At 41.3% G+C, this 22729-nt stretch overlaps 1 protein-coding gene across 1 annotated transcript in view; it reads right to left on the bottom strand.

The window, feature by feature from the left end:
* ARHGAP6 (Rho GTPase activating protein 6) overlaps positions 1–22468 on the bottom strand; it is a 522948-nt gene extending 500480 nt beyond the window's left edge. The window contains exon 1 of the mRNA XM_023198723.2: positions 20791–22468. Within this exon, the coding sequence (XP_023054491.1) occupies positions 20791–21378 (588 nt within the window). The 5' untranslated portion in view covers positions 21379–22468. The remainder of the gene's footprint in view (positions 1–20790) is intronic.
* Between the last annotated feature and the right edge of the window lie 261 nt (positions 22469–22729).

The following is a 22729-nucleotide window of genomic DNA, read 5'->3' as shown; positions in this document are numbered from 1 at the left end:
GCTGTTTTCTATAGCCATTGCCCCATCCATAGATCCACCACCAAGCTGTCTACTCAACATCAAACACACACAAAAGTCCATACTATAGAGCCCTTTCCCCTGCATGATTCCAGTCTTCTAAATTTAAGAGGATAACACCAGAGCCTTGTCTCCCCTTCTACAGTCATTCTTCTTAGCACACAGCTATTGTAAAATATAAGTCTAAAATCCCCAAAAGTTTGGTAAAAGTCAGAGGTTCCCATCTACAAATAGTGTATTTAATATTATATGCCAAAAAAAATTCTGGACAAGTTTACTCCCTGAAGGACTACTATTTACAATTCTTGCAATTTGGGAAGAAATGTTAGCACCTTTCTCACAGACAGAATTAATCACTCCCTCTTCTTTGTTTCCAACACACTTTATAAATTTTTTACAAGTATTGTTTAACTTACACCAAGTAATATCTATTTATTGTAGAAAAACAAAGTACAAAAATGCAAAAGAGGATTTAAATTCATTCAGAGATATTATAATATTTTGATGTATTTTTCTGGGTTCTCTTTTTATACTACACTCATTTCAAAATTCCAAACCATTTATACATAAAGGAGATTGATTACAGAATCAACTCCTTACATTGTGGAAGAAATTTCCATTAATAGATGGAGTCTATGTCCCCATGCCGTGAATTTGGGCTGGCCTTGTAGCCTGACCAATAGAAGATAGCAGAAGTGACAGTTTACAGTTTTCAGCCTATGCCTCAAGAGGCTTGGAGCATCTTCTTCCTCTCTTACAACTCTGCTTCCACCATGAGTATAAATCTGAGCTAGCCTGCTGGAGAATGAGACCATAGGGATCAGCATGAATTATCCCCAACAACATGCTAGCTGACCGCATATGCATGAGCAAACCCAACAGAGATCCACCACACTCTTTCCACATCAACCAGACTACACAAAACTACAGACCCATGTGCAAAATTCATTATTCATCGCTGCAGGAAACCAAGTGTTGTGGTTGTCTGTTATACAACTTTATCATGGCCATAGATAACTGGTGCAGTAGGTAATTCAATGTTGTACTTTAGGTTCTTAGAAGCTAACTACACCTAATGAAAAACGGAGTTGTGAGGATATTGGGCAACTAATGGGATCATGGAGAGGCCCAGGACCAAGCTTCCCAGAAAAATTTTCAAAACCACATAATGGAGCTGACCTGGTAATTTAACTGAATTTGGCCCTCTTCAAGCTCCATATGCTATAATTTATGTTTCCTCCCAAACCTAAACTTTACTACAACCACACTGTCACCAGATGGATGCCACTCTCATCAGAAACTCAACTTTGCTGCCACTGCTGCCTGTAAAAGCTAGAAACTTCTGCTTCTAGCCACCCTTGCTAGAAAATGGACGCCTTCATTATGCTGTTACCTAGAGAAATGTAGGAAGAATTTTCTTACAAAAATTAAATCTACCTGATTTTTTAAAATGCGCAAAGGTCTTGAACAGACCCTTCACCAAAGACGATATAAGGATGGCCAATAAGTACATTAAAATATGGTCAGCATCATCAACTGTTAGGGAAATCAAGCAGAACCATGACAAGATACCACTCATTAAAGATACCACCTATTAAAGTGAAAAAATAGAAACTACTAACAACATCAAGTGCTGGTAAGGATGTAGAGCAACTGAAACTCTCATATATTGTTGATGGGAATGAAAACGGTACAACCACCCTGAAAAATAGTTTGATAGTTTCTCATAAAGTTAACCATACACTCACTATATGAAACAGCCAGTAGGGGCAGGTTAGAAATGATAAAGCAATCATTCAAGATAGCTTTTTGGGGACACTGAAACTGTTCTGTATTCTGATTGGGGCAGTGGCTACACAAATTTATGCATGTATTAAAATCCATAAAATTATACTCCAAAAGAAAAAATATCATTTTTTTTTTGCTATCCCTTATATTAATATGGACTACTCAATACTCCAGACATCTCATCCACAGTAGTTTCTGGGGGAAATGTTACTTCATTTCTAAAAAAGAGAAACTATAATTCAACAATATGAAGTGGCTACCAAGGTTCTCAGCAATTCATGATTGCCCAACCCCAAAGATGCTATCATAGTTTACATGGAAAATGGTTTTAAGTCATTGTCTCAGAAATTAGACAAACATACTTATTTTATTTGTCTCTAAACTTTTCAAATAAAATATTTGGGTGCTCTCCCTCATTGGCTTTTAGAGCCAAAGAGATGACTGCAAAATTTGAATAAGGTTGTTGAAGAGTGCAAAGAAGCAGCTTGGAATTAGGAAAGAGGAGGAGAGGAGTAGGAACAAAGAAGACTTCTTTGTTCCAGTAGGTCTTCTACTGGAAAAGGATGGGCAAGGGGCTGATGACTGTAGGAAGGGTCTGTATGACAGATGAGATTTTGTCTTGATTGTAACAGGGACTTCATAACAGGAAATTGAATGATGTTGGTAATTATTATTAAATTATATTATTAATGCATAAGGAAGAGGAAAGCATGGATTAAAACAAGGTTAACCCATCACCCAGGACAGTAGTTAGAAGGTCCAGTGTATTAGACCGTTTTCACACTGCTATAAAAAAATACCCGAGACTGGTTAATTTATAAAGGAAAGAGGTTTGACTCACAGTTCCACATGGCTGGGGAGGCCTCAGGAAACCAACAATCATGGTGGAAAGCAAAGGGGAAGCAAGGACCTTCTTCACATGGTGGCAGGAAAGAAAAAAGCGAAGGAGGAACTTCCACACACCTATAAAACCATCAGATCTCTTGAAAACTCACTCACTAACATGAGAGCAGCATGGGGAAAATCACCCCCATGATCCAATCACCTCTCTCCCTGGATACATGGGGATTACAGGTCTCTCCCTCCCTTGACACATGGGGATTACAAATCAAGATGAGATGTAAATGGAGAGACACAGAGCCAAACCATATCACCTAGCCTGAGAGACAAGGGCCGTGCCCAGTGAAACAGGGAGAAAAGGCTAAATAGGAACATTGCCTAGAAAAAGAGACAAGTCTTGGAGGGTCATTTGAATACAGAATATAAATACCGAGGAACAATAAGAAATGTGTTCAAGATTCCAAGGTTACAAAAATGGTTATCACAGAAGAAAACAGGAAGGTTTAGAGAAAGAATTGGTTGTGGTTTGTATATTCATGTATTTACTTTTCCTTTGTTGGGGGAAAGGGTTGGTAATTATTTTAAACATTTAGAGTTTGAAGTGATGGTGGAGTCAACAAGTAGAAACATTTTGTTTGCAAATAGAAATATGGAACTAGGGTTCAACTGGGAAGAGAAATAACAATTTTTACCTCTAAAGCATAGAAATTATAGTTGAAATAAACTAAGACATGACATAAGCCAAACAAACAAAATTGCTGAGAAAACTCATTTCTTCCATTTGACTAAAATATTTTGACAAACATGAATATCTGATTTAATCTACAAATTCCTACCATGAAAGCACATTATGAACATCTGTTTTAGTGTCACTTCATTTTAAAAGAATCTTTGTTATATTTGTCTTCCAAAATATATTTAATTAGTGAATATTGTACAAAATAATGGAATCAATTTTTGTCAATCAAGAGAAATATTTATTTTAAAATCAAACTCATAATACATTCAAGGAATGCAGTATAAACCAGACACATTCTGCTCCTCTTTGCAAAACACCTTCCAATACCATACTTTATTCTCTAGAGATGTTAACGTAATTGCTGAGGATGCTTGCCAGTGGTATTTTTTCCAATGGTATTTATTATAAAACAACCCTGGCAAGTGAAGGAAAACAGCACACACTGCTAATATTTTGGTAGAATTGTGTGTTTATTCTAGCACTGTTAATAAGAGAGAAGTAAGCAACCAATGAGCACAGAAGAATGCTGCTGATGTAAATGAATATGTACTCAAAGCTTAGCTCTTCCTCCCCCTTCTGAGAGGGGAATGACAAGGAGAATTTTCATCTTGGATTTCTCCCAGCCTCCCACATTAACAAACGCAGCACCCAAAGACATGCTATTGGATGCCCCAGGGTGGCAATAAGGACAGACAAAGCAATAGCCTGCCAGAGAGCTTCCCATGTAATGGGGAAAAAAGGGCAGACAAATCCAAATTACAGAGAAAGAGAATCCAGCTGAAGGGCCAATGAAGTCAGTTAGTTGCTAATGAGGTCACTGTTAAAAGGTGGCTTTCTTCAGTCCCTCAGCACAGCCTTCAGTATTGCATCTTATCAACAAGCATATGGCCATGCTACCAGGCAGACAGGACAGGAGAATGTGGGCTAATTGGGTGAAAAGCATCACCAATAATAGAAACATTGTATTTACTAATATAGATAAACAGTGACACTTGGTGTTCAAATGATGTTTTGCGTATTCTTCCCAGTATCCCATTCTAATCATGCAAAATCAGACAAACTGAAATTGAGGGACATTCTACAAAATACCTGACCAATACTTTTCAAAACTGGCAAGGTCATGAAAAATAAATAAAGACAGATTGCAGGAGAATAAGAACCCGTGCCAGCCTGATGTAATGTGAGATTCTGCATCAATCAGGTCCTGGAGCAGGAAAAGGACATTAGTGGAAAAACTGATAAAAATCCAAGTAAGTTCTATATTTCAGTTAAAAGTATTTCAAAAGTTACAGTTAGACAGGAAAAATAAGTTCTGATTTCTATTGTACAGTAGAGTAACTATAGGTAAAAACAATAAAGTGTACATTTCAAGATAGCTAGAAGGTATAAATGTTATCTCCACAAATAATAAATGTCTACAGTGGTAGACACAGTAATTACCCTGATTCGATCATTCTACAATGTATACATGCATTGAAATATCACACTGTACCCCATAAATATGTACAATTGTTATGTATCAATTACAATTTTAAAGTATTAGTTAAAAATATTACCAAGATTATCCCAGTAATAAACCTGTTGCCAAAGTTTGTTTCTTAATTTCCATGAACGTAGAGGATAAACTACACTGTATCATAATTCTTCAACTACTACATATTTTCCCTACAGTTTAAAAAACCTAAAATTGCATCTTACAATTGCTGCTTACATTTACCATAGTATTGTTGCCTTTCCTCTTCCCCCCCGAAGCATTGTAAAATTGATGTACACCTTCCCATGACAACATTTGAGAACGAATTAAAGTAATAAACAATAAACACTTCTACATGACCTCTTATAGCATGTGTACCCTCAACCAATTCATTTCACAATCTCCTACAAAGTACATACTGTTATATTCTCCTTAAATTAAACAACTGAGAAAACTGAAATTCACACCTAATAAATAGAGGCACTGAGATTTGATCCTAGGCTTAAGATCATATTGTCCTTCAGTTATGTTTTTGAGTAGCTAAGATTGTGGGTGACTGATTCTAAATGCTACTTCCCAGGAGCCTGTGCTAAAGTTTTTGAGTTCTGCTACAACTCTGCTGGGCAGTTCTGTGCAAGCTTGGACTGACGTTGTGTGCTGCTAGTGATTCATCTCTAGTGCACACCTCATCATATGTAAGAAGCACGAGGTAGTTAAAACCCCAGAAGCAATCTTACAAAATAGAAGACGGAAACCAACAGAGACATTCTCCAGCTTCCCATCCTTTAGCTCGTGGCAGATTAAAGAAGACCACAAATTCTTTGTCACTTCTTCCATCAAGGGGTAGACTCTTTTTCCCTTGCCCTAGAATCTGGGCTGGCCCTGTGACTCACTCTGATCAAATACCATGAGACCAACATGCAGTGAAGAAGCCCAAACTAGTCAGTTGGAGAGAGAAGGACCACATGGAGGATCACTGAGGCACCGCACTTGTAAATGAAGACACCTTGAACTTTCCAGGCATCCCAGACACCAGCTGGAAGCAGCCAAGTGAGCGAGCCCAGCCAATACCATGTAGAGCCAAAGAACTACCCAGCTGAGCTGTGATCTAATTCCTGATGCACAGAATCATGCCACTAAGTTTGGGGGTGGTTTGTTATGCAGCAATAGAGAACTAAAACATGGGTAGATCATCTCGAGAGATAGTCTACACACTTTCCAGCAGTCCTGGTGGAACTTGAATCATCCCTTTTTCCACAGTTAAAACTTCCATGATACAACTTTACTTCCCCTCCCTCCCCATTTCATTATTCCTTTTTCTTCACTACTCCTTCCTGTGATTACCTCCCAAATAAACTGCTTTCACCCCAGTCCTGCCTTTGGGAAAACTCAGACTAAGAAACAGAGCTTTTGCCACTCTTATCTTTTCTTCACCAAGTTTTTAAAACTTGTATTTTCATAAAAATAATGTATCCACATTGCTCCAATTATATATGGTAATAACCAACCTTTCATTTTTTATTATAAAGCAGTTAAAGTTATACGCATGTACATATAGACAGAGAGAGAAATTATACCAACAGATTGTGATCTAAAACTCTGTAAGAAGTCTTTTTAAAAAGAAAAAAATCAACTTTCTGCATTATAAAAATAGTGCATAGAAACATTTAATTAATTAATTGGAAGGAATCTTTGCAAATATATTGTTAATTTTCTTCTTTACCATTCAACTTTCTTTTTTTTTTTTTTTCTAAGACAGAGTCTCACTCTGTTGCCCAGGCCGGAGTGCAATGGCACGACATGGTTCACTGCAACCTTGAACTCCAGGGCCTAAGCAATCCTCTTGCCTCAGCCTCCCAAGTAGCTGGGACTATAAGCACCCATCACCAAACCTGGTTAATTTTTTAAATTCCTTCATAGATATGGGGTCTATCTATGTTGCCCAGGCTGGTCTCAAACTTCTGGCCTCAAGTGATCTTCCTGCCTCAGCCTGCTTTCGAGGGGATCATAGGTGTGAGTCACTGCACCTGGCCCAACCATTCAACTTTCTTATTCAATGAACTTTTTTAAAAAATTATTTTTAGATTGGGTAGATTCAGTCAATGAACGTTTATATAAGCAACATCTACCATATCTTTATATAAATTAGAAATGATAACCTCATAAGGAGAGTAAAACACACAGTAGGATTTTAAACATTTTCTGTAAAAAAGGCTATTTCTTGATGAGGAAAGGCAAACTAGACAATCAAGATCCACTGACTCTCCTGCATCTGGCTGTCCCCAGGGAGTACCAAAACAGACTATCTCAAAGAAAATGAACTATTTCACATTTTTTAAACTTGTAACTCTGAATAACTAATTTCAGCCAAAGAACCCTGAACAAAAACCTAAATATTTGATCACTTCCATAACACTATACCTATCTTTCACCATACACTTTTAGCTACATGAGAAAAAGTAATATATTTACAATTCAATCATAAATTAGAAGATTACAATATTGCCATTGCAGCAGAACAACAATATATTTGCTGAGCTCATGCCTTGGAGTGTCTGGAGCTGGTCTGGGATTCATATCACACTTTGTGACCTTCAAGCCTGTGGATAATCTTCATATCACCTTTCATGTTTACTTTCTCAGTATTTTGACGCATTCTGACAATATAATTTATTGACAATATATTAAAACATTAGAAGCCAGATTCAACACCCCTCCTGGAGGACTTGCTGAAATACCTAGAGTAACACTCTGATATGATATAAAAGCTGTACTTGTCTTTGAGCTCTCTTATAAATCATGAAATGAAGAAACCTGACTCTTTGCATCAGCAGCAGGAATCTAGAGACCATGAGTACTAATGCTAGGTTTCTTTAACTTTTTTTTTGGTTTAGGGGTACATGTACAAGTTTGTTACATAGGTAAACTTGTGTCAATGGGGGTTTAGCTATACAGATTATTTCATCACCCTGGTATTAAGCCTAGTACTCATTAGTTATTTTTCCCGATCCTCTCCCACCTCCCATCCGCTGACCTCTGGTAGGCCCCAGTGTCTGTTGTTCCCTTCTTTGTGTCCATGAGTTCCCATCATTTAGCTCCCACTTATGAGAACATGGTGGTATTTGGTTTTCTGTTCCTGTGTTAGTTTGCTAAGGATAATGGTCTCCAGCTCTATCCATGTTCCTGCAAAGGACATGATCTCATTCTCTTTTACGGCTGCATAGTATTCCATGGTGTATATGTACCAGATTTTCTTAATCCAGTCTATCATTGACAGTCGTTTAGGTTGATTGCATGTCTTTGCTACTGTGAATGGTGCTGCAATGAACAGGCATGTGCATGTATCTTTATAATAGAAAGACATATTCATTTGGGTATATACCCAGTAATGGGATTGCTGGGGTTGAATGGTAGTTCTGTCTTTAGGTTTTTGAATCACCCCACTGTCTTCCACAGTGGTTCAACTAATTTTTACTCCCACCAGCAGTATATAAGCATTCCTTTTTCTCCACAACCTCGCCAGCATCTGTTTTATTTATTTTTATTTTTTAATAGTTGCCATTCTGAGTAGTATGAGATGGTATCTCATTGTGGTTTTGACTTGCGTTTCTCTAATCATCAGTGATGTTGAGCTTTGTTTCATAGGATTGTTGGCCGCATTTATGCCTTCTTTTGAAAAGTGTCTGTTCATATCCTTTGCCCACTTTTTAACAGCATTGCTTTTTATCTTGTAAATGTGTTCCTTATAGATGCTGGATATTAGACCTTTGTCAGATGCATAGAAAGCAAAAATTTTCTCCTATTCTATAGGCTGTTTACTCTGTTGATAGTTTCTTTTGCTGTACAGAAGCTCATTAGCTTAATTAGATCCTATTTGTCAATTTTTGCTTTTGTTGTCATTGGTTTTGTATTTGTCATGAAATCTTTGCCCATGCCTATGTCCTGAATGGTATTGCCTCAGTTGTCCTCCAAAGTTTTTCTAGTTTTTGGTTTTACATTTCAGTTTTTAATCCATCTTGAGTTAATTTTTGTATATGGTGAAAGGAAAGGGTCCAGTTGCAATCTTCTGCATATGGCTAGCCAGTTATCCCAGCACTATTTACTGAATAGGGAATCCTTCAACAAACCCAACAAAAACAAGCAATGGGGAAAGGATTCCCTGCCTAAACCTAGTTTCTATAAGTGGTTTGCAAAATGTCTTTGGGGGCAGTAGTTTAACTTTAGTTTAAAATATTTTCCAGTTGTAGTTGGACATATTCACAATTCTTATCTGCCAGAAAGAAAATATGACCCAAACTTTTGTGTTGATTCTCAGAAAGAAAGTTAGGTCAACCCGTACTTCCTTGGCAACAATAATAATGCAGTATCGGTGATTTTCTGTAAAACCAGAGAGGCAGAATTTGTCTGTAACATGATGAAAGTTTCAGGGAGACTGGTTGTGAACACAGTTCCATGGAGAATTTCTATGTCCATTATAATCTAAAGGCAGAACCATGAAGGTCTCTGTGGGTGATAGCTAGGCATAGACTAGGGGTGTCATAGATGAGATTTAAGCATGACATGGATGTTTGGAATAGAAGACCTTCAAGGATTTTTTTCTTCCTAATATTCTGTTTGCTCATAGAATGCTAAAATCAGTCTAGAAATGCTAATGGAGGTTACGCTTAGATTTTGAGCAAAAAGAGAATCTGATTGTAGACAGGATTGTCTTAACTTAGTGCTGCTGCCTTTTTACCCTGGAAATATGTTGATGAGATGGGCCTTGAAAAGCAGTCAACTTGGCCTCAGGTAATTACCGTAGTACGCGGAAATAAAAACACACCTGGCTTGAAATGAGAAGCACACTGCCATTTGCCAGTTAAAGAACAGGGCTCGACTGGGAACTTTACAGTTTCCAACATTCTAAATATTCTACTAAAAAAAAGTGTCTACATGCAATGAAGTTACCATGTACTTGAATGAAGGCAGCCCCTTGGCCTGTTGGCATGTCTTTGGTTACACCAAGTCCACAATACAAGTCTGGCACATTCCTGTGTTCCAAGTCACTAGGCCAAAATGCCTGGGCCGCCACTCCAATGCCTACCATGAAAACTATACCTTATTTAACAGCTTGCAAAATAAAGTTCCACTTGCCTTCTGCTGTTGTCTGATGCAGCTGGGCTTACTCACTGAGTTGTTGATCACCTACGCCCTCTTCGGCTGCCATGGTGGAAAGACCAAAGTTTCTGGCATACATATAGTAGGTAAACGATAAATATTTTCGACTAAATTAATTCTTTAGCTTAAGTCCTACCTTTGTTGCTTCCTAGTTGTGTGACCACATCTCTAATGTTATTTAGCCTTGCATTCCTATGCATCTTTTAGTACTTCCTAGGTTCTGGGCACTTTCCAGGTAATTATGACATGAAATCCTCACAAAAACTCTGTGAGGTAGGCACTTTCATCATCCCCATTTGATAGATGAAGAAACCGAGGCACAAAAGGGGCTTAATAATTTGTTTAATGTCACAGAACAGAGTTGGGATTTAAACTTAGGCAGTGTGGTTCAGAGTCTAGCTGAACCGATTCACTTCATTTTCTCTGCAGCTAAATCTGCCTACCTCTAAATCTGAGTCTCAGTGTCCTCACCCATAAAATGAAGGTTGATACTATCACCCCACAAACTTGTTCTAAAAACACTAAACTGGCATGCATTCTACAAATACTAAATTGTTATTTTGTTTATCATCATGATCATTATCATCATCACCCATCAATAATTATTTGACTGAAATAGGTGAGCAAGAAATCACCTGGAGGTTTCAATTTGATCAGAATTATACTTTGCTCAGAAAGTCTAGTGGCCCAGTCAAGGATTTCCCTGGACAAAATTACTAGCTATAGCAAAGCCCTTGTTATATTAAATGCTGAGGCAGCATGGCTATTGTTGCCTAAGGCTTCTCTTTCCCCTACTCCATCTACATCTGGGCCTCAAAGTACCAGCTTGCCCAATTGTTTCTCAAACCCCTGAGAGATGAAGTTATCAATAATACAACCTGAGAATTGATCCAGTGCTTATTGACACCTCAGCTCCTATAGGTGGTATTAATTCACCTGTTTCCATGAGCTGTCCACTTCTACAGAAATGAAAACATGTTATTTTCTTGGTCCATCAAGCCACATAATTCAATTCACTTCCAATTTCTCCAAAGATGTGGACAGCATCTTAGGCTCAGCATTCTCCCCTTGGATCCACCAGCATATCATTCGACAGGTGGTTTTTAGAATTGCTGTTACTTCTAATGGCTCCTGAAAATCTTTGGCTTTTTAATAATTCAGGTGAGATAAGGCCAGGCAATTTTTTAAGATTCTAAGTAATTTTTAAAACCTCTGCCTTTTCTGAAAAAGCAATCTTTTAATAGCTTCTCTGTGCTTGCTTTCAAAATGCAATAATCAGGACACAGAATTTCTCCAGTAACCAATCTCAGAAAATCCCACGGCTGGCTGCTGACTCCTCTGTTGAATCTCCCAAAGCCGTTACTACTTCCCTCGTTTCATGTTGAATACATGAAGCTTCCACTGACTATATAACTGCTCTTCTACATTTATATTTATGTTTTATTGAAAAAAGATGTGGCAACAATATATTTTCTGAAAGTTATAAATATCATTTTTTAGGTAAAATTCACAGATCATATAATTCACCCTTTTAAAATATACAATTCAGTGATTTTTTAGTATATTCACAAGATTGTGCAACCATCACCTGTATCTAATTCCAGAACATTTTCATTACCCTAAGAAGAAACCTTTACCCATTAGGTGTCACTCCACATCCCTCCCTACCAGCCTCTGACAATGAATAATCTTTTTGTCTCTATGGATTTGCCTACTCTAGACATTTCATATAAACAGAATTATACAATATGTGAACCTTTGTGACTAGCTTCCTTCACTTAGCATAATGTTTTCAAAATTCATCCAAGGCATAGCATTCATCAGTACTTCTTTACTATTGAGTAATTTTTCATTAATCACATTTTGTTTAACCATTTATCTATCCATTGATAAATATTTAATTGTTTCTACCATTTGGCTATTATGAATAATGCTGCTATAACATTCATATACATGTTTTGGTGTGGACATACGTCTTCATTTCTCTTAGGTATATACCCAGAAGTAGAATTGCTGAGCTCTGGAGTAACTGTTTTACTTTTTGAGGAATTGCCAAACTGTTTTCCAAAGCTGCTGCGTCATGTTACATTCTCACCAGCAGTGTATGAGAGTTCCGATTTTTCCACATCTTGTCAACACTTGTTATTATCTATCTTTTATTATGGTCATCTTAGTGGGTATAAATGATATCTCATTGTGATTTTGATTCACGTTTCCCTAATAGCTAATGAAAACATCATTCTTTACCAGATAACACAACTAATTTCATTTTTTCACACATTACATTCCAAGGGTTTTTCTGCCATGTCATAACATAGTTGCAATCACAGTCTCACTCTCTTTATCTAAGTAATGGCTCAGAGAGGATGCAGTAAATTTTAGAACAAGACATCACGCCCCAAAGGCATGCCTCTGGGAATCTGGGAGAACTGCTATCTGCATGTAGACTCCCTCAGTCGTCGACTAGATTTTGATATGAAACACACTTTCTCTTATTCAAGCACCAGATTGGAAGAATGTGAATCTCACTATGAAAACGTGAGCTTCTGTTTCTGCAAATCTGGAATGTCATGACATGTACTAGAGTCAAGCTCATTTATTTGGAGGCACCTGACTGAGCCATAAAGTACAAATGGAGCCTTCTCAGGTAGATATGGGACCAAGTTATCAAAAGTAAAGTGAGAAGGAAGGAAACAAAATCTATGTGGGGAATCTTTACATTAAATGGTAAAATCTGTATCATTAAGGCCAAAGTCCAGCGAGACTTATTTTTCACCATCTTCCCACTCCCATAATCCATTCTAGTTGGATTTCTCTAAATTCTTGAAGCATGCTACATTCCCTTTTCAGTACAGGCCATTCCTTCTCACAGGAGCGCTGTGCCCTTTTTGTTTGGCAAATGCCTCCTCATCCAATGATTTCAGTTGAGACATCCCAGACCTGTTTAGTCCTTGTATCAGTTTCCTATCACTGCTCAAAATTACCACAAATTTTGTAGCATAAAACAACAGACATATTCTCTTACAGTCCTCAAGGTCAGAAGTCTCACTGAGCTAGGATCAAGATGTCAGTAGAGCTATTTTCTTCCTGAAGGTTCTAAGAATGCATTTCTTTGCCTTTTCCAGCTTCTGGGGGCTGCTACAGCCAAGGGCTGTGGCTACTTCCTCCATCTTCAAAGCCAGAAGTGTAGCATCTTCAAAATCTCTCTCATCACCCTACCCCTCCCTCCCTTCCTCTCTCCCTCTTTCTCTCTCTCTGCCTACTTTCATCCTCACATCTCCTTATCTGACTCTGACCTTCCTGCCTCCCTCTTATAAGGATCCTTGTGATTACACTGGCCCCACCCAGACAATACATGATAATCTCGAATCTGCAAAATCCTCTTTTGCCATGTAAAGTGGCATATTCACAGGTTCTAGAGATTAGGACATGAACATCTTTGGGGGACATTGTTCTGTCTACCACAGTCCTCTCGTCAAAATGCCATAACACTCTGAAAAACTGTAGAGATTAATTGATTTGAAGTTATTACTTTCATAAACTGGAAGCACCTTGCAGAGTCATACCTATTTGCTCCACAGACATTCCTAGTGTCCATTGCATAGCTGGCATGCGATAAATATTTGATGACTATCTGTGTGAGTGGCCAGCTTGGCTTTCCTGGACTAGAGTTCCTGGGAGAAGGCAGGCTGAGATGATGTTGTAAAAGGCATTGAAATGACTAGCTAAGTAGTTTGGATTTTATTCTGTACACTCTGAGACCCATCAAAGGCTTTCAATCAGGGGTTGACATGATGACAATTGTGTCTTTTGAGGATAAGGCCAATATGCCAACAGGGAGAAACTGAAGGCAGGGTGACCAAGAAGAGGGTCACAGCAAATGAGGACCCAAGCTAGGCAGTGACATTGTGAATGAACAGCTGGAGAGAGATATAAGAACTCAGACACATTCCACTTCAAATCCCTTCTAGAATGGAGCAAATGGGAAGTACACACTACAGGATTTGAAAACTTACGGAAGTAAAGGAGGAAACAAAAAAAGGGAGAGGAGTAAAGGCATTCTGACCTGGTAAACCTAGGCAAGCGGAAGAACAGCGATACCAACCAAAATAAGGAATACATAAAATGAAACATGTTCAGAGGAAATGGGAGCTGACTTATTCTGTTTCAGACATGTAGAATTTGAGTCCATTGGACATCCATGAGCAGATATCTAGGAAGAAATCAGAAAATATATATTGGGAGCTCAATTACAAGATTCCAGCTAGGCACCGAGTGAGGAGTCTCCCCCAGAGGGATGATGGTTGAGGTCACAAAAGTAAATGAGACAATCAAGGGACAATGACCTGAAGGAAAAACAAAGAACTGTAGGGTTGATCAAAGACAATCCCAGAGACAGAGGAGTGGGAAGAAAGGTAAGGCGGAAACTAAAATTCTCTGTGTGTGATGGGGATAGGAGGAGCAGGGAGAGGAGATGGTGCTCTCAGTTTTGCCCAGAAGTCTAGCCAAAAGGGTCTAAGAAGATTCTTGGAACTTAGGGAACTTTGAGATAATGGTTTCAGTAAGTAATCTGGATAAAAAGTGATTGCCAAGGTTTAAGGTGCTCATCAGAGAATAAAAGTAGTCGGGGTCGCTTACTTTTTCCAGAAGCTTGGCAGTTTATATAGAGAGTCAAGAAGGATTTCAGGGTGGTTCTACCCTTGGCTCTTTGCCTGAGTTTGAGTGGCTTAAGCTTTACAGTCCCTCTCTTCAACTGTAAAGTAAGCAGTCTGGAGCTAGATGCTACCCAAGGTTCTTTCTGAGAATAAACTTTGCTCTTTCCAACCCTCAAATCTCAAAATGTTGGTGAAAACTCAATTCTAAGTCATCTGAGGAGCTATCTTCACAGTATTCTCCATTAAAATTAAAAATTGCCTTCAGAAGGAATTCTAGCAGAGATAGCCTGAGAGAGAGTGTGTATGTATAAAAGTTGAATAACTATTTTTCCTAACTTAAAAAACCTTAAGGTATTATACTGATTTCAGACACAAATCCTTGTAAAACACTTTTTGTCAATTTCTTTTTGAAGCTGTCTTATTCTAATTACTTTCTCTTTGGTGACATGAGTGAGCCTCTATTTTTAAATACAATATTTCTCTCTGCTGCATTTTAAAATTTAATTCCAGTTTCCATCATTATATATTTACCATTAACTTCTTCCCTGTAGATATATTTAGACATCCCATATTTTTTTAATATGCTCAATACCTATTGAAAGTCATTTTTTTTTTGAATTTCAAAGCCTTGGTTGACATATACTAGGTAAGAAGAAGAAAATGACAAAGAGTAAAGCCACAAGCATGAGAAAATGGTACTGAAAAGCAAAACCTAGAATTCAGTTACTTGTATACAGAGCATCTCAACCTCAGCACTATTGACATTTTATGCAAGATACGTATTTGTTTGTGGGGGCTGTTGTGTGTGTTGTGGGATGTTTACCAGTACCCTTGGCCTATACCCACTAGGTGCCAGTAGCACACTCCTGCCCCAGTTCTGGCAATAAAAAATGTTGCCAGGCATTGCCAAATTTACACTGTGGTGCAAACTTTCTCCTGGTTGAGAACCACTGGTCTTTATGATGATCTCTCTAAAATCCCCAGAGTACAGGGGCCAGATTTTAAGAATTCAAAGATAAGTAAGAGTTCTGCTTTCAAGGAGTTCAACAGTGCAAGAAAAAATTTGCTAAAACGGAGAAGTGAGAAATATAAGAGTATTACGTTTATATGCCAGCTCCCAATTGTTTATAGGATCCTTGGCATGATTTCCCCATGCCCACCTCCTCTGAGGATCTGTCCTCCACTTGTTTCATGCTTCTAACCCATGCTCCCCCAGACACCAGTTTACCTCTAAAACACATCTGATCATGTTACGCCCTCATGCTTAAAAATCACCAATCTCTCCCACTCTCTACAGCAGGGTTTCTCAGTCTTGACACTCCTAACATTGACTGCCAGATGATTATTCCTTGTGGGGCTGTGCACTGTAGGGTATTTAAAAGCACCCCTGGCCTCCCACTAGATGCCAGTAGGAACTCCCCTGTGGAAGGCAGAATAATATACCACTAAAAATGCCCCCGCCCCAATCCCCAAAACATGTGAATACATCATAGCAAAGGGGAATTAAGGTTTCAGGTGGAATAAAGGTCACTAATCAGCTGACCTTAAAATAATGAGATTAGCCTGGATTATCCAGGTGAGCCCAATGTAATCACAAGCGTCCTGAAAACAGTGAGAGAGAAATGACCACACAAGAAGAGTCGATTAGATGCGACTTGGCTAGCTTTGAAAATGAAGGAAGGGGGCCACTGGAAAAGAAACTACAACAGATCCTAGAGCCTTCAGAAGGAATACAGTCAGGCCAACACCTTGAAGTTAGCCGAGTGAAACCTGTTGGGATTTCTGAGGTCCAGAACTGTAAGACAATAAATCTGTGTTGCTTTAAGCCACTAAGTTTGTGGTCATCACAGCAGTGATAGGAAATTAATACACCACCACTTCCAGCTGTGACATCCTAAAATGTCTTCAGACATTGCCAAATGTCCCCTGGGGACAAAGTCACCTCCAGGTTAAGAATCACTGCTCTACACAACATAGAGTCCAAACTCCTGAGATGAGCACAGTGAGACGCTTCGTAATTACCACTATCCTACTTGTTAAACACTATTATCCTGCACACAGCAAGATACATCCTCTGCTCCAGGCACACCAAACTTCACTTGGGCAACACTCGATATGCCTTCACTCTCTGCAGTTGTGATGCCCAGGGGCTCCTTGGAGAGTAATATGCTTTGACCAGTCTCTCATTTTTATCCATACCCATAATTATCCTCCCAATAGAGGCTGGGTGTGGTGGCTCATGCCTATAATCCTAGCACTTTGGGAGGGTGAGGCGGGCAGATGGATTGAGGCCAGGAGTTCAAGACCAGCCTGGCCAACATGGTGAAACCAAGTCTCTACTGGTACATGCCTGTAGTCCCAGCTCCTGGGGAGGCTGAGGCAGGAGAATCACTTGAAAATGGGAGGTTGCATTGAGCCGAGATCCACTGCACTTAGCCTGGGCGACAGATCAAGACTCTATCTCAAAAAAAAAAAAAAGTATCTCAACAGGACTGATTTCTGACTTTTTAGGTCAGGCTTTTATTACATGAAAAGCCATGTGGTTGCTACATATATCAAACTGCAGGTGCCCTAACCTGCTCCTCCAAACAAATTATTGCGCTTAGGGCCCTCTAAGTCTTCTTTGTTGGGAGCTGTAGCATCACCAACACCTCTGTGCCTTTCTCTGTCCACTCTTTTCTGCCTCATCAAGGCATCACTTTCCTTCTTCTCCTTAGAAATGGCAGTCATCTTTGAAGATCAAGTTTAAATGTTCTCTGCACAGTGAAGTCTTCCACAGCCCCTCAAAGCACACCTTGCCCTCTCTGTTCCCTCATTGTACTGATCTCCTGTACTGTACCTATCAGTTAACTCACCTGTCCCCTCATTAGACTGTGAGCTCTTTAGCCTCTCTGCATTCCTAGTACCTACAGAAATGCTTATGCTCAAGAAATGCTTGCGCCATGTGTGAGGAAAAGTATGGATGCCAGTGACATATAGAAATCATTTTAATTATGGTTGCAAAAGTTGGCAAACTCCAGGTTAGCTATGGACATAATCCCAGCTCTGATCCGCAAGAATTAGGAGAAGCTCAGGATTGAAATGAGACTTTATTCCTTTGCCTGTGATCAGAGTCAGGGCAGAGCTTGGCTGCTAAAAACACAAGTTGAGAAACATGTTCCAACTGTGTTACCACGTACCATTTACCCTTTGTCTCTTCCATGTTTCTATTCAATAGATGATCTACCCAGCATATCCAGGAATCGGATTTTGTTGAAGCAATCCTGAAACACGTAGTGAGGAAATACTAACAAGATCGTAGCTGACTTTGCCTAACACTTCCCAGGTTTAGGCCATAAAATGGTCATTTGTAAACTTTGAATGAGCACAAGTAACAAAGCTGCAGGCATTTGTGAGAGTCTTGGGAGCAGGGGCTGTTGTATGGACAATTTAGGTTAAAAACAGACAATATTTTGAAAGAACAAAGTGGAAATGGATGAGATCCATCAATGGCTAAACCTGAAGGTGAATTCTTAGGATTTCATATGGATTCAATGGAAGAGAAATAGAAAATTTGAACAAACTGTAAGGGGTACATGACTCCAGAGGGATCCTCGTGGTTTTGGAATCAAACGAAGGCCCCAAGTAAACTTTAGGCCAGCTGTAAACACTTCTGTGGGCATGCTCTTGATGGCCAGCATGGGATACTATGTTCAACCTCACTAATGCAGCAGTTCTCAACTAGGGTGATTTTGATCCCCAGAGGATATTCAGCAGTGTCTAGAAACATTGTTTATTGTCACACTGGTCTGGAGGAACGCTACTCATATCTAGTGGGAAGAGGACAGGGATGCTGCTAAATACCCTGCAATACCCAGGACAGCTCTGTAGCAAAGAATCATTCAGCTTCAAATGTCAGTAGTGCCAAGGCTGAGAAACCCTGAGCCAGAGCAACCAGAAAAATTCAAGAACCAAATCTATATGAACCAGTTATTCCAGGGCCTCTAAGCAGCCTTGCAAGATGCTCATTGGCTGATGTTTTGATGTCATTAGTAAAGATTCTCCTTTAAGGACCAAAGACCCAGCCTGCCTGCAAGTGAAAAGGACAGGCAGTGCCCAATAGGATGCATTTTCTTGTTTTCTGAGAGGGTTCCAGGGCGTTAAACCTTTGAAAGGTAATCCAGGCCATTAAATTAGAGATCCAGGGGTTATGTTAGGATATCTTGGCCTTTATTAAACAAAACCAGGGTTGGATCTGCATGCTACAGTTCTATCCAATCACTCCATGTCCGCCTGAAGCATAAAAGAATTTCCAAAACACACACACACACATATATTCTATGAGAAAATGTTGGCCTTTTGCTAGATGGCTACATCCTTAGTTTTAACCACCACGAAAAGGTGAAAATCATGGTAGATGAGTTTTGTGCAGACTGCCCACTGTATGGAATAGAAGCCACCCAGTATCGCTGCAGTTCAGATCCTTGTCCATTGATTATGAGATGCTAATACATAAGAAGATAATTTGCAACAAGTGAAATCATCTACAGCCAAATGCCTTTTGGTTATAACAGTAATGAGCAACATCTGTATACTATATTTCAAGTATGTATATGGTTGCTAAGAAAAGCAGAAATGTTCTTAATGATGCAATTAGTTTTAAGCACGAATGTTAGTGGCTAGCTAATCCAAAAATGCTGGCTTGCTTTTGTATTTCTCTTTCTCTCAACTTGTACAGATTAATCTGATAATGTGTGCTCCTAAAATACAATGAGAATCCAGCCCTTCCTAAAGACCAAGAGAAATTCAACGTTTCAATTTTTGATGCTCTTTCTAATCTTGAGTTCACTAGTTTGGAGGTAACATCTTGCCCTCTGCCTCGACTTTCCTTTCTACTGCCTATCTTTCTCAAGAAAATGGGCAGAAGACTTAGCAATATTTGTTTTTTTGAAATCTGTACCCCCAACACCTCACAGCCTCAGTTACCTTGACACAATAACATTAATAATACGTGATGCTAATAATTCTGATAAATGATGCTTATTTTTCTAAGGCAGTCTATTAAAGCCAGAGTTTAACACTTATCTCACATTAACACAGCTGAGTATGATCTCAGATGCTATTTTCAAACAGTTTTTCTTGGTTGTGTATTTAGCCTACATCTCCAGCAATTACATGGTATTTCATTTCATTTCTGTAATGCTAACTACTTTAAAATATTAAATTATAACTGATGGAATCTCCCTTCCCTTATGGAAATAGATCCAAGGCAATCCTATCGAGTTTGTGGACTGAAGGGGATAGGGGCTGTTCATTTTTAAAACAATTACTATGCATTCTCTGAAAGTGTGTTATTTTCAAAGTGCCCATCAGTGACAGTTTCCCAATAGGTCAATTCACTATTCTTAACTGGACAACAAACATTTTAAGGGTATCAGACAGCTCCCTCTGAGTCCCCTATGTATTGTTGATTCTTCACTAAACTACTAATTGTTCTAAATGGAATTTAGGCATCAGCATATTTCCATGATCTTTCACACCCCTACACAGAGATTTTCTTCTTCTCCTAGGTTAAACTAATACTCAGTACCATAGATTTCTGAAATTGCCCCTTTAGGGAAAGAAAAGGTGAAAGCTAGATAATGCTTCTCCTCCCTGCCACCTAAACAGACACACACTCATACAGTCAATGACACCCTCCAAAATAATGTTTCTGAATTATCTATAGAACAAGATGGCAGACATATTTCAAAATATATTTCATCCAATCCTTACAAACAGCTTAGCAACAGATCATTTGAGTTGGGAAAAATATCAACATTGGGTGAAGGGATAAGGTGACCCTTTGAAATTGCCTGCAGCACAAACAGAAAACCAAAACACCATCTCTTTCTCCAGCTCCTACGACTGCTCCAAAGTAGAGCCAACAAGTCCCGCAAGACACACACGCGGGTGGCCACTATGATAGGGACGTCCCATTTCCAGGCACCATTTAGCAAGCAGAAGAGGAAAACCCATACCACGGAAACCCTTTAGTGGGTGCCTCGCTCTGTAAATGTAATGGAATTAAAGGCGGTCCCCTGGAACTGCCTGGGGGGGACTCCGCCTTGGGCCGTGGGACACGCAGCGCTGGTCCCTACCTCAGATTTCCACACGACGTAGGGGTGCCCGTGACTGTCGGGTGGGGACTGGAACTTCCTCTGCTGGAGCCACCTCCTAGGAGAAGTGAAGATGCCATTGGGGCCTCCCCCGGAGGAACAGAGGATACTCGAAGCGCTTCGGCTACTGGTTGGCCCGACCAGGACAGAAGGCAGGTCCCAGGCCATGCTCCTTTTGAGGCCGCCGCGACCCAGGGGAACCTCATAGTCAAAGTGAAAGCTGCCGGATGGTGACTTCTCCTGAGGGGTGCTGGGTGTGGAGAAGGATGAGCAAAGCGGTCCAGGAGGCGGTAGCCGGGTGGCCCTAGGGGGCGGACCCCGGGGAGAGGACGCCAAGCGAGGGCCGAGACCCTCGGATGGGAGTGACGGGGTATAGAGGCGGCCCGCCGTGGCTCCCCGGGCACTGCCCTCCGCGCCCGCCTCGCCACCCCCGCAGCCACCGATCAGGGCCGGGTCCAGGCTGCGGGTCTGGCGCAGTTTCCTCTTGGAGAAGCCCTTGGCCGAGGCCGCACTACTTGAAGCGGGCGAGGAACAAGAGAAGACGCTGTGGAGCAGGCTCTGCGCGGACATCTCGGCGGTGCTGCACCTGAGGACCACCTCCTCTTCCCTCCCTGGACGCTGGTGGCTTTGGGTCGGGAACGGAAAGGGACTCGGGCAGAGGTGCCAGGCGGGGCTGGCCCGGGTTTGCCCAGGACGGTGGAGAGCAAAGCCCAGCTCACGCGCCGCCGGTGCGCTCCAAGTGCCCCGGCGGCGGCAGGAGCAGCAGATCCATCACCAGCCTTCTAGGAAAATGGGTCTGGGGACCTCCTGCAGCCGCTAGAACCTTCCTCCGGAGCCCAAGACGCGAAGAGGGTCAGGAAGAGGAGGAGGAAGGTCAGGCGCTCACTGGGTTCCCAGTTTCAGCCTGCCAGCGCCACTCCCCCTTCCCAGCTGAGGCAGGAGACGCAGCGCTCCTGCTCTCTGGCTCTGGATGGCTTCTAAAACTCCAGCAAGCTCCTCCTTGCGGCCCGAGGACAGTCCCGAGGGCCAGGGAGGAGGCCGCCTGGGCGTGAGCCCAGGGCGCGTCCACCGCGCTCCCGGCGCCGCGAGAACTTCCTCCTGCTCCTGAGTCGGGCGCCTGAGCTGCGCCTCCTGCACTCTCTCCTGCCCCGGCGCCCGAGGTTGCGCGCCTGGCCTCAGCTGGGCAGCTGCTCCTACTCTTCCGACTGGAGAGGCTCAAGGGTGGTTTCAAGTTCAAGGTTCTCGCGGGGTCTCTGTCTTGCTGCGGTGTGGGGACACCAAGCGTGCTGTGCCCGGGACCTCCAAAGGCTGCGTGCCCACGGTGGGAGAGAATTCCCGGCTGCGCTCAGCGCTCTGGGTGGAGGAGGGAGCTCAGGAGAGAGCCCCAAGGCCGGTGTGCGTGTTCCGCCGCAGGGGAACACGAAATTCGCAGCCCAGCCTTGGGCCCAGGGCAGACGCGGAGATGTCCCCGCACGCTCACTCTAGAGGCAGCGAGAAGGGGGCGGCCAGGACAAGCAGAGCTGGAGGAATGCCGGGGCTGGAGCTGGGGCGGAGCCAGAAGCAGGAGAAAGCGGAACGTGAAAAGAGTTTGCCAGGAGCCAAACCTGCAAGCGGCGAGGAGAGAAGGCAGCTCGCCACTAATACCGGGTCTCCTGGAGAGAAAGTCGTGAGGACGGAAGTGCGGACCTTTTCCCCCGTCTCCCCACCCCCAGATCAAGGGTCGCGCCAGCTCCACTCACGTTTCTGGAAAGGAAGGGAAGTGTCAGATTGCACCCCACCCACTGGTGTCAGATGGGCAGCCGGAGACGGTTGCTCTGAAGTTGGAGTTAAATCTTTTGCCTTTTCTCCCCGCCCCGCCCCCCACCCCCGGCTGTTTTTGTTTTTAAAAAGGAAGGATAGATAGGAGACTGTCTAAATGCAG

The sequence above is a fragment of the Piliocolobus tephrosceles genome, chromosome Y, assembly GCF_002776525.5.
Source record: "Piliocolobus tephrosceles isolate RC106 chromosome Y, ASM277652v3, whole genome shotgun sequence".
In the NCBI taxonomy this organism is placed as follows: Eukaryota; Metazoa; Chordata; class Mammalia; order Primates; family Cercopithecidae; genus Piliocolobus; species Piliocolobus tephrosceles.
Note: the sequence above shows the minus strand (reverse complement) of the source record. Positions and strands in the feature narration are given on the sequence as shown.